At 37.8% G+C, this 12,997-nt stretch overlaps 1 protein-coding gene across 2 annotated transcripts in view; it reads left to right on the plus strand.

Annotated features, from left to right (window-relative positions):
- The window catches only part of ATM (ATM serine/threonine kinase), a 65,784-nt gene extending 53,408 nt beyond the window's left edge, over positions 1-12,376 (plus strand). The window contains exons 52-64 of one of the 2 annotated variants that reach the window (XR_011737350.1): positions 255-413; positions 1,461-1,599; positions 1,962-2,044; positions 3,319-3,459; positions 4,430-4,546; positions 5,888-6,037; positions 7,270-7,435; positions 8,139-8,225; positions 8,300-8,414; positions 9,957-10,020; positions 10,710-10,846; positions 10,972-11,438; positions 11,491-12,376. Coding sequence is in view for 1 of the 2 variants with exons in the window: in XM_065831493.2 (XP_065687565.2) it covers positions 255-413; positions 1,461-1,599; positions 1,962-2,044; positions 3,319-3,459; positions 4,430-4,546; positions 5,888-6,037; positions 7,270-7,435; positions 8,139-8,225; positions 8,300-8,414; positions 9,957-10,020; positions 10,710-10,846; positions 10,972-11,152 (1,539 nt within the window). In the remaining variant the exon portion in view is untranslated. Of the gene's footprint in view, positions 1-254; positions 414-1,460; positions 1,600-1,961; positions 2,045-3,318; positions 3,460-4,429; positions 4,547-5,887; positions 6,038-7,269; positions 7,436-8,138; positions 8,226-8,299; positions 8,415-9,956; positions 10,021-10,709; positions 10,847-10,971 lie in introns of both variants that reach the window. The other variant, XM_065831493.2, reaches the window with a different exon arrangement.
- The last annotated feature ends 621 nt before the right edge of the window (positions 12,377-12,997 follow it).

Raw genomic sequence — 12,997 nt, forward strand, 5'->3', positions numbered from 1 at the left:
AAGTGTAGTGATGGGAAGGGATTTGGGACTTTTTACCTTTCTACTTAGTTGATTTTCTTTTTGTATCAGAATAGTCTTATGCAGGTATAGGAATACACTTTGAGCATATTTTTGTTGTGGAAATACCATCTAAGTATTACTTTTATTTCTTATTTGAAACCTTAGAAGTTCAAGAGAATTAATAATGTTAATTGAATTTTTTTTTTTCTTCTGTACAGTTTTTAATAATCGGATCTTTTCATTTTCCTTGACAGCTAATGTCTAGAATTTCACTGGATCATCCACATCATGCTTTGTTTATAATATTAGCTTTGGCAAATGCTAACAAAGATGAACTCCTCACGAAACCAGATGCAAAAAGAAGAAATAATTTAATTAAAAATGCCCCAAAAGAAATCTCCCAGCTTGATGTGGTGAGTACAGAATTTTCTGTTTGATTAACCACATTCAGTCTTCATTAATTTCATTTTGTTATAAATATATATATATACACACACATATATATGGGTATTTTAGTGTACAGATCATCAGCTGATTTTTGTTAAGAAAGAGTTGGAGTTAAAAATTACTTTTAATATAAAAAAACCCTTCCTTTTGTGCACACTTTGGTAATTATTACTGGAAGAAGTAATTATGAGGTTGAACAAAACATGGTTGTTTCCTGCAACAAATAGCCCCAGCTATTGCAAAGAGTTTTGTGATAAATATCCTTGACGTGTTGTTCTGTAAAAGGCATTTTAAATGCAACAAAGACTTGAGTGGGTTGTTAAAAGTACATACTGAATTATTTTTTCTGCTATGAATGATACCATCTGTTTTAGAATCATCTCGTATCTAGATTAATGCCTCCTCTTTCCCCGATCACTATAGGCCTGACATGGTTGTTTCTTATTACCCTCTTTCCCACCCACCACCCTCCGCCCCCGATGTATTTTTCACCACATTTTTATTTTTCATTTGCCCTTTTTTCACCTTTTTCTGAGATTTGTAGTGCTTTTGTGGTCCCACTTGTAGGAGTAGGATTATGCTGGACTCAGCTGAGTCTCAGAGTTAGGCACAGACGGGACGCATGGTCAGAGTTTTGCCTTTTGCACACAGGCATTTTCTTCAGTTGGGAGGAAATGATGGAAGCGGGAAGGTGGTGGAAGAACATCCAGAACTGCCTGTTCATTTTTCTGGAGAATCTTTGCAGGTTTTTTGCACATTGTCTGGACAGATTTGCTCCCTCTCCATCCCCAATAATATTTTACTGTATTCATTATCTCAGATTGGACAACACAGAACTTTTCTTCAGATTATTTCTGTTCATATCACAAAGGGCTGTCCATTATTGCCATTTTCTCTGTTTTCATAGGATGTGTCTATTTTGTACTTATCTGACTGCATGTTATGATGCATCATTCATCTTGCAAGGTGTAGTTTGCAAGATCTGGTATTTGTGTTCCACTGGTGTTTTTTAGGACAGAATGGAGGCTGCTTGCAATATAATCAATATTGTAAGAAAAAAGAGAGCTCAGATGGTTCGAGACGTTGAAGCACTTTGTGATGCTTACATCACTTTAGCGAATCTGGATGCTACTCCATGGAAAACTCAAAGAAGTAAGTCTTGGGAAAATTATTTCTCTATTTAATAGTGAAGATATATTTTGTTTTCTTGGATTAAAATGTAGATTTCTAGATATTTAGTCAAAGGAGATACTGTGCTAGCACTGTGCCCAGTTTTTGATAAATGTAGAACTTAGTCTAGATTAAAAGTCACAGGAATTACTTGTATTGTAAGGTTCAGACTTTCTGTGTATGAAACACCAGAAAACTCCAGTTGTCCCGTGGTCATCTTCATCAGCTCAACAGAAGCATGCAGTGAGGTTTGGGGTTGCAAAAGCAATTAAAGGTGCTTTTTGTGATCTTCGATGTATGTTTATAGTTCTGAATTTTAAAATATTAATTCCTTTTAATTACAGAAGGAATAAGGATTCCAGCTGACCAGCCAATTACTAAACTGAAGAACCTGAAGGATGTTGTTGTTCCTACCATGGAAATTAAGGTAACTGAAGTTGAAACAAATATGCTTAATAATATCAACTCTTAGAATCAGCTTCAAACTTTTATAAGGGCAGTCAGGGCATTTATCTCTTGATCAGATACCCATGTTCTTTACAGGTCAGGCTACCAGGGCTACTTTCCCGTCAGGAGGGAGATGCAGTGTAAGATGCTTTCCTTAGGCTTTGGAAGACCTTGACCCCAAATCTTAAATTTGCTGGATAGTAGCAAGTGGTTTTGCCACTGTTACTGCTGACCAGTCTTTCATTATCAGCTACCTGAATCACAGGGAGGATCTTGTTTTGTAGGTGCTAGCTCAGAGCTTCAGGGAGGTGCTTACATCCAGAAAGTTGTGAGAATTAAGATACAGCTCTTTGGCTGCTCCTGAATGGCCACCTCATATGTTTTTACCATTCAGTTATGGGGAATGATCCGTTCCCATTAGCATAAGTGGTGGAGTCGATGGGTGCATGGGCCCTTGGGTGCCACATGCTCTTCATAGGAAACGTACCCATTTCAGGAGTGTAGAGTTACCTTTTGGGCCAGCCATCTAAAATGTACACGTTACGAAGCAAGACTTCCCTATGTTGAAGTGCCTCGGGCTATGTCTGTAAAGGTAAATAAAACAAGCCAAGGGACATCACGCTGTTTGACTTCAGAGGCCAGAAATTGCCGCCCATGCTAAAGAGCAGTTGTTTGCAAGGCTCCTGTTGGCCCCAGGTGTTGTCGCTTTGTACGACTCGACTGTCCTTTGCTTTGCCTTTCTTCTCCGGTGCAAACTATCTGAAATAGCTGGAGGTGTGTGATATGAACACCTGGGTGGTATTTCCTTAGAGCTGCCTGAGCAGGGCTGCTTTGTGGCCTGAGCATCTGGAGGATGGCTGAGGATACAGATCCTGTAGCTTGCAGCCGTTTTAAGATTGTAGATTGGGTCCTTTTGCAGCCTAATGTAAGCCTAGTGTCCCCCAACTATACATGAACATTTTCTTGAGAGAATGCTGGTTGGGACGGACTGGAATTGTGTCAGAGCTTGTTTCGTGAAGTCTGCAGCACCACGTCCCCTCTCCCAGGGAGAGGAACATGGAGGAATTGAACTCACTCCTTTGTTCAGCATGTTTCTGTACCCTTTGTGAGTGTTATCCTTGTAGATGATAGAATGCTCATATTAATATTTAGCCCATAGTCTGCTCATGAGGTTTGCAAACAACTTGTTACTACTTTTTCTGAGTCAAATTGAGGTGATATTTATATTAGTTTTAAACTAATTTATAATTTCAGGTGGATCCTACAGGACGATATGAGAATTTGGTGACAATTATGTCTTTTAAGCCAGAATTTCGGTTAGCAGGAGGCATGAATCTGCCTAAAATAATCGATTGTGTAGGATCAGATGGTAAAGAAAGGAGGCAGCTGGTTAAGGTAGGTTCTGTCAGTTGTAACGACATCTCAGAGATTTGGCATGCTGGATTTTTTTAAGTTCTCCTGTTAGTTTCCTCATCTATCACTTCTGAGCCATGAGCACAGTTCAGTGCCAGTTTTCTCAGTTCAGGAATGCTTTAATAAAGGAAATTACAAAGTAATAATAAGTAATAAATAATAGTATGTAAATAATAATATAATAATAAGTTATCATATTAAATATTTTTTAATTATTTTTCAACAATGCATGTAATATACAGTAGCTTACCTGGCAAGTGCCAGGCCTGCGCCTTTCATGGTCATGTCTCAACTAATGACCTGGAGTGTACAGCTCATAAAAGCCATAAACATTTTGTGTTAAATATCTCCTTTTTTCCTTCTTCCCCGTATAAAAAGTTACTATTCAGAGACAACAAAAAACATGCACATAGAAACACAAACGTGTAAAAACCATGTATTTCTCTTTAAACTCAATTGATTTCATTCTGTCTGTCTTTGAATGTAACATTCAGCAGCTGCTGGAAGAACTCTGTTTTGCTGTTAAGTATGGGGCAGGTTTGTAAGTTTTAAGGAGAAGTGTGGGTCACTAGATCTGCATCCAGTAATCAGAACTGCAGCACCAACTGATGCTGCGTCAGCTGGGTGCTGCGTTGCTAAATGTGGTGAATTTTTTCAAAGGGTACTGTAAGACATTTAGGTTGGTTGAAACCTCAGTCAAATAACATCTGTCAAAAATGGAAGAAGAGTGTGATATTTTAAGTTAATGGTGGTTCTGCTTAATCAGCTGAGCACTAATAGAAAACCAAGTGTAGAGAAAAAACAATTGTGAATTACATTTTATTAGAGGTGATTGTTGTGGAAAAGTAACTTGTGTTTTCTGCAGTTTTTTAAAATAATTATTTTAAGATGCCAAACAAAAAGTTGGATGCTGAAAAGTGTTCTTTAACTGCTTTTCGTGTTTATGCTAAAGGGGCGTGATGACCTGAGACAAGATGCTGTTATGCAGCAGGTTTTCCAGATGTGCAATACATTGCTCCAGCAAAACACTGAAACACGAAAGAGAAAATTAACAATCAGAAGATACAAGGTAATCCTGAACAGCTGCTGCAGCAGAGGAATAAATGCTACAGATAAAACCTATTTCCCCATTCTCCTCTTCTTAACCTAAAGACAATATAAAAGTGTATTTATTTATGTTTTATTGAAATAGTGACTGCTCCTTAACATATGGAATAAACAATGCAATGTCATAATTACAATTATTACAATTGGATTTTTTTCCAGATCCTTAAAAAAAGGATGAACTTATAATTGAAAATAAATCAAGTCATGCGCTGTCCTTGAACTCTAAGTTGCTAGTCATTAAACTTGAGCATACAAGTTTCTTTATTAAATCTCTTTTTTTTAAAGTCTTTTGATATTCCTTAGTTAATTAATAATTAATTTTAATCTTTCAGTATTCCCTACAATTGAACCCAGAAGTCCCGTCTAGGGTTTGTTCATGCAGAATTTGAATTGCAGAACTGTTTTTGTTGGAATTGGGGGTATAGGAATGAGTTCTTACTGTGAATGCAGAAAATGTATTTGAACAGGAACTTTCCCCTCTTCCTCACATTTTATGTTCTTGAGTTTATAATAATAGCTATGAAGGTGACATCTGAATAAGTGCTCTCTAAGTGAAAGTTCTTGTCTTTGACAAATGAGGAGTGTACACTCCAGAATCTCTAAAGGAGGTTATCTCAACTGCCAGCATAGTTCTAAGAGTTCACAGGTGGAGTTAGACTTACTTTTTGAAACTTTTTCAGTGAAGACTCAGATCTTTATGTGTGTGAAAATGAATGAGAGCAGGATAAAAGTGAATGAGGGTTGCACTATGGGATGAAGAGACTTTCATAAGAAAAGAAAATGGAAGAAAACAGGCAGTAGCTTTTTTTCTGAGGACAGGAGATTGTTCATTCTGGCCAGTTCCATCTGCTAAAGCAACAGAGGTGACTAATACAGACAGTTAAGAAGTGAGAAGATGTTCCTTTGGGTGGGAAGCAGACTGAAACAAGCCAAATACGTTCGTGCAGCTACCATGTGTTTGTTCTTGTTTTTACCTTTTATGTGCAATTTGCACTTAAATTCCGGCAGAACCAGCTGTTGGCAATCACAGGTCACCCAGAATACTGGCACAAACGTACAAATTGAGTATAATCATAACTCGTACTGAAGTACTTAGTGGAAGATTCTCTGAGATGGAAAGAAATTTGCAAGTATTTGATAGAAAAACCTTGAGTGTATTTTATAAATGCATACTTGTGTCTTTAGAATGTACATTGTGGTCAGCTGTATGGTTTGGTCCTTTTTAAACAACACTCCGCAGCGTGCATATTCATATCTGTGTGTGTATCTCTCTCCCCCATGCAGCAGTGGTTTTGTTTTGCAGGTGGTTCCCCTCTCTCAGAGAAGTGGGGTTCTGGAGTGGTGCTCAGGAACAACCCCTATCGGGGAGTTTCTGGTGAACATGGAAGAGGGAGCTCACAAGAGATACAGGCCAAAAGATTACTCCAGTTATCAGTGTCAGAAAATAATGATGGTGAGTCAAAATAATTAAAGAAAAATATCTGGCTCATATTCTCGTACACAGAGGGTTAGGGGTTTTTTTAATATATTAACAGAGAATTATGTAGTATGCTTTTAGTATATAATAATGAATATGACCAGTGGCATGGAATTAATAGACCTTCAGACTGCAGAATGCAGCCTGGGAAGAGTTTTTATGAAATCAAAAATTGCTAAATGCAGGAAGGATTTGAATACAGCTGAATCTCCAAAAATCTGTGAACTGTTTTCTAGAATATAAATCTATTGGAATTCCAAAATTATCATCACAGAGACCCAACAGAGTTCAGTATAAAGTTATCTTACAGATTTAATTTATATTGGTCATGCTTCTCATTGCATTGAAAAATCATTTTATTTTCATGAATAAACCAAAATTCTAAATACTAGTTGTTGAACATAAAAATTTGGTTTTAGAAGGCAGCTGATATTATTGTAATGTCTTAATTGCCATCAAGCAGTGGGAAGGAGCCTGGCTTCTCCTCCACCGGGACAGCTGTGAACCCTCTGCCCCCCACAGTGAGTCAGTTCACAGAGCTCAGCCAAAAGAAGAGTAATTTTACGTTAAACTGGTGGAAAAATATCTGTATCAGTAGATACAAGCAGGGGAAGGTTCCTTCTTCTGATGACAGGTGGCTGCTGGGTGGATCAGCTGGTTTAGTTCAGTTCCACAAACCACCTCGCCATACTTTTAGAAAATACTTAATTGTACTTTGTGTCACCATGATTGTGCAAGATATTTCCTTTTAAATCTCTGTAGTACTAACAGGACAGAAGTATATTTATTTTGGGCTTTGTGCAGCTTTTGCATGTGAATGAGTGAGAATGACTTTCTCACAGTGACAGGAGCTGTCGGATAAGCGAAGGTAGAAAGTGCAGCGGAACCGTCTCCCAGCAAGATGCATTTACCTGTACAGACGTACAGAATAGATACACTTGCTGAGCCAGAGAAACAGGAGTGTGTTTTTCACATGTAGCCCATGAGTTGTGCATGAAAATATAATTCTATAGTAGAACAGATAGGTAGGTGCATTAATGGTTGCTGTAAAAGAGTCACTGATTCCTAGCTCAGAGAGGGATAGAGTGAGAACAGCATTTCATGGAGGGGAGAGGGGTAGAAAGCAGGAATGTGTTTCTTTCAAATGAAGAGGTAATTTCCCTTCAAAGTAGGCAGTCCTGGGGAAAACATTTCTTATTTGTTTAAAGGATGCACAAAGGAAACATTCTGAAGAGAAATACAACATCTTCATGGAAGTTTGTGAGAACTTTCAGCCTGTGTTTCGTTATTTCTGCATGGAAAAGTTCCTGGATCCAGCTGTGTGGTTTGAAAAACGGTTGGCGTACACTCGCAGTGTGGCTACTTCTTCTATAGGTATTGTATTGGACTATTCACATTGGCTTTTTAGATTTTGTAAACAAAGAGTTCCCACCATTTCAGAGGTAATGGCTATTCTGCTTTTGTCACATTGCAGAAAAGGGGGAGTAGGGGGCAAAAAATGCCGACAAGAGCACCAACATTTATTCTTATAATTAAGATTTCTGATTAATCCCTCTGCCCTTTCTGTAACAGAAAACCAGAATGAAATTCTGTGTTTCTTTGTTTCCTGTAGTGGTTGGTATTTTTAGGTTCTGGTAGTTTTTTTAATTTCTAACAGACTATTGCTGTTGTTCTGATTTATCATGTATTCATTTCACCTGTAGCCTCAAATGTTTTAACCGAGTTGAAAACCTTAATCTAGTAGCAAACCTAATTTTATTGGGCACTTGCTTTTTATATATATTTTTTTTTTTTAAGCTGTGAAATTGTTTGGTTAACCCATCTACAGAAAGAAATGGGCAAGAAGTCTGTGAAACAATACACATCTATATGAGAATAACCTTTTTGCAGTTGCATTTGTTAAACATTTTCTGTTTGGATTTGTAGAATGGCATTTGCTGGAGTAAGATGAATACATGGGGGAAGAAGTATTCTGACTTTTAATTTGTTTGCACGTCTTACACTGATTCTAGTAATCTTCTCTTTGTTAAATTTTCCCTGGTTTATTATGACATGTAAATATACCTTTTTATTTTAGTTGGCTACATTCTTGGACTTGGAGACAGACATGTTCAGAATATCTTGATAGATGAACAAACGGCAGAACTAGTGCATATAGATCTGGGTAAGTGGGACAGGCAAGAGAATCTACCTTTTCTTTACTTCAACACTTTTTTAAACATTTATCTTTTTATTTAGGGGTTGCTTTTGAGCAAGGTAAAATCCTTCCCACACCAGAGACGGTTCCATTTAGATTAACCAGGGACATTGTGGATGGAATGGGTATTACTGGCGTGGAAGGAGTCTTTAGAAGGTAAGTGCTCCTAACTTGCATAGGGTAAGTAGGAGCAGAGTAATTTACTTGAGGCATTCTGATTGTTACATGTTAAATAGTTCTGATGCTTGAGGGGAGACTCAGGTTTATGCTGATTATATCCAAATATAAATGCTGTCCTCTAACTCATACGCTGTTTTTTATTATATGACCAATTACAAGTTAATTATTGTTCTACTTTTCACTAACCAATGGATTATTGTCACCCTCTTGTGGAATTCAGGAATGGCTCAGTGCTTGCAAAGGCTCCACGGCTGAATTCCATCCTTTGATAAGACTGCTGAATGTTTTTTCTTCAGAACTGTGTATTTCTTTCAAACCTGTCCTATATATCCATGACTATTAAGTTTCTTTGTACCATTTTGTTCTGTCTCTTATTTCTGTTTAGTTTTATGTAAGTAATTTGCAGTTTTTTTCCTCTTTTGGATCTTATATTTGATATCACTTTGAAAGTGCAAAATATAAATCCCACAGTATATTTGAGCTGCAAAACCGAAAAATCCAAAAAGGACTGAGTTTCTGTCAACTTCCCTCATATCTCCTGTGAATGACCCGAGAGCCCTAAAATGCAGGATTTTTCTGCCATTCAAGATGTTAGTGATGTTCGTGAACATAGTGCTTGCAAAGCCCAAATTTCATGTCTTTAAAAAAAGTACATAGTGTGTTGTCTTAGTAAGGTAGCAATTAACAAGTAGTTCCTAATATACCTTTGTCCTGTGAACGGACAGTCACTGCCGCTTCTGCTCTAAACAAGATGCTGTCAAAATCACGCTTTTGTGTTACTTCTGAAATGTTTGGCCCATGCATTAATCGGTTGGCTCCAGCCAAAGCAAATACAGTATAAAAAGCTCTGGTGCAGGTGCTGTTTCTGCCTCAGCCAGACTGACTTATAATGAACAGTAAGTGCATAAGTAAGCCCTCTCAGGACTGGATGTGAACACAGTTAACGTTGCCGTGTGTGTTCTCATCCTGAAGCAGACAGGAGCCTCATCCCTCCTTCGCTGGAGTACCTGCCCCCTAAGGAAAGCTCCGTATTCCTTCCACAAGCTTAGTTTACTTGGGTAGGTAACCGGTTCTGTATCTGAAGTCATTGGAGAGATTTCAGGAATCGCTTTGTGTCTGGTACCGGATCTGCTCCCTTCACACTACGAGACGCTGCCAGGATTCCCCGGTGTGTTGCAGAGCACCTCTGGCACACGCAGTTTCATCCTGCCAAGCAATTCTGCCATCATGGGTGTACCTCAGCCATCAGTGTTAAGCTGGTGGGTAGCTCTGTATAGAACTGTTTCAGACAGTGAAACAGGTAATCTCTTTCCCACCAATGAACTATCCAGTCTCCTTCTGGCCTTACATTTCTAAATTTCTCCATTATCTTTTTTTTTCAAAATTGAAATATCAGAGAGGGTAGTCATATGTTTAAAATTAACCTTTAAGAAGCATGAAAATATCCATTATTTAAATGATGAAAAATCATTCAATTTTTCCAAAAAGAACCTAAAAATACAGTAAAATATTTTCTAGATGCTGTGAGAAAACAATGGCTGTTATGAGAAATTCTCAAGAAGCTTTGCTGACTATTGTAGAGGTAAACATTTTTTCATTCTTTCTGATGGTAACCGACCAGAAAATCTTCAGTTTCTTTTCTTTGACTTTGTATGCATTACTATATTGAATGTTCATCTAGGGGGTTTTTGTTCAATTTGAGTGTAGAAGTGTTGGCTGGGCTTGTTAACTGATGTAGTCTTCAATAAAATCAAGATCAATTTGCATTTTCTATGGGCACTGGCCATTTCAGGCATATGCAGTTTTCCCTATTCAGTATCTAAATGTTTCTAGCTATGGTGCAACAATCCTAGCGTGAGTAGTGCTGATCGAATTAAATCTTCTTTGCATAAGTCACAGAGAGGATAATGAATAATTTTTAAAAGCAGCTTATTCTGTGCATTAAAACTAATTATATTTAGTGCCTGGAAGTGTATAAAAAATGGCGTCTTCGTTGCTGAGATGGGACCGGGTGCAAAACTGAGTCAGGCATGAACAACACAAACACCTGCAAATGATCAGATGCAGTTTTATCGTTGGCTTGTCTATGAGGCAACTTTAGCCCAATTCTATTTGATTTAAAACAAAAAAAAAGAACAACAACAAAACCCACAAGCAACCTCCTAATACTGTGGATAGCTTGAGCATTGCCAGCTGTTCCTGCTCCTGCTAGGGCACTGGACTAGCTGTGATGAGCAGTTTAAATTAAGCAGAGATTTATTTACTGTGTAGGTGCTGCTCTACGATCCTCTTTTCGACTGGACCATGAACCCACTGAAAGCATTGTATTTGCAGCAGAGACCGGAGGATGAGGCTGACATGAGCTCTACGCTCAATACTGATCCACAAGAATGTAAAAGAAAAGCCAGGTGCAAGATTTTTGTCTTAGCGTCTGCCCACTCCACTGTTGCCTTGCTTTACTCTTTGCTTCCTGCCTGTTGCTCAGGATCCCTGTCCTGATGCTCGTGTTTTTCTTCTCTTATTCTGCCAACAGTGACGACCAGAGTTTTAACAAAGTGGCTGAGCGTGTTCTGATGAGACTCCAGGAGAAGCTGAAAGGTGTTGAGGAGGGAACAGTGCTCAGTGTGGGGGGACAGGTGAACCTCCTCATTCAGCAGGCCATGGACCCGAAAAACCTATGCCGACTCTTTTATGGATGGAAACCCTGGGTGTGACTTGGAAGGATCCAGCATGGTTTTACAAGAAACCTCTTTTTATGCAGGAAGTGTCTTAACATTTCACGTGGGTATTTCACAATTAAAACTTGTACCAGGAGCAACTGTGAAGGCTTATATGTATGTGGTGAATGTTTGGGGTTTTTTTCCATAACCTGTTACTGAGAAAACATTTATTGTCTGCTTATGATCACCACAGAGTATAAAACACCAGCCAGTGCTTTGGTGTTCCTTGTGCCCTGCAAGGACTGTGCTTATGCAGACTGGGTGCATTGTATTCCTAAAGGTTGAGATTCATCACTTTTGTTTGTATGATAAATAGCTGGTGTCTTGTATAGAATCATTCATATGGTAACGTGGCCATGTAGAATGGATGATCTAAAAACCAGGAGTCATCAAGTAAGTAGCTAAAGTGCATTTCAAAAGGAGGGTTATACTTTCAAGATAATGCTACAGTGAATGTAAAAGAAAACAAGAGAACCTCATGTTTCATGAACGTGAGGGTTCTTGAGGTGGGGGTTTTTTAGCTCAGTTAAATGGACACTTTATATACATATGGACTTTGAGCCAAGTATAATGTGGCTGCTTTTTTTCCTGTTGTAAAGAAAATTATATTGGTATTTTATTTTTATAACATTAATAGTATAAAGCAATAAAAAATATTTAGCTTTTGTAACTCAGACTTCTTTGATAAAATAGACTTGACTATACCAGGAAACTATGCATACAAGAGATGCCTCTCAAGCAAACGGTCATTCTGTATCTGGACTAAACACCTGTCAGAAACATCAAAGTTGTATTTTGAGCACAAAAATCTCATTCAGGTTGCACACAGTTTTACAGAAGTCATTGCTCCTTCTGAAATAAAAAGACCTGCTATAATTGAATAGTCACTGAATAGAGATAATAGGAGAATCCACTCAAATAACAGTCTCACTGCTGTATTTAATAAATCTTCGCGAATCATCTGTATATTTAAAATACGAATAAAATTTGGCATATCCTCACATTGTCGTAGTTTACACTTTATGCATTTTTACAGCAATATAAATGAAACATTTCTGTTCTAATTAGCATTTCACTGATCTTTATTTTTACAGTGTTCCCGTAATTTTTATGCTGTATCTTTGTTTTATAAGGCAATGTCAAGATAGCAAGATGAGTCTTTTGTATTATGTTTTCATGAAGCGGACATAAATTTCTGTTGAATGTTGGAACCGAAAACGCATCCTGTTTTTTCTGTGGGGAAGAACTTAATCCAAGAATACAGGGATTTGTTCTCTGAAAAGGAAACTTACCTGACAGAGCGTGCGCTCTGGATGTGGGTTTTAAATGACACTTAAGAAAGGGAGAAAAGTCCTACCAAGCAATTACAGAATGGCAGGTGGGAAAGAACTAAACAAGAAGCACTTAAAAGTTGTTATTTTTAAGCACTGATTTAAAAAATCGAGTTATATTTCTGGATTTTTTCTCATGCTTCCTACAGAGGAAATTCTTTAGGCATTTTTGGGGTTATTAAATACTAGAACTCTACCTAATCGTATAAACGAATATTGCATAAAAGCTTGGCAGATCTATCCTTCGTTGATGAGTTCCTGATGCTCCACTAGAATACTTTCATCTTGCTGGGCTGCAGTTTAGATTGTTTTTTACTTACAGCAAGCAGTGATATCATTAATATTAATACCATTGTCTCAGGGAAGTTTGACTTCAGAGGAAAGAATTTAATTATTCCTCTGCAATGCTGGTAACTTGGTGTCTCATACCTGTGTTGTGAGTGTCCACACATTTTCATTGTTCAAGCTGAACGAAATGGAAATGAAACTGCATGTAAATATTGTAGAT

This window comes from Patagioenas fasciata, chromosome 1 (assembly GCF_037038585.1).
Source record: "Patagioenas fasciata isolate bPatFas1 chromosome 1, bPatFas1.hap1, whole genome shotgun sequence".
Lineage (NCBI taxonomy): Eukaryota > Metazoa > Chordata > Aves > Columbiformes > Columbidae > Patagioenas > Patagioenas fasciata.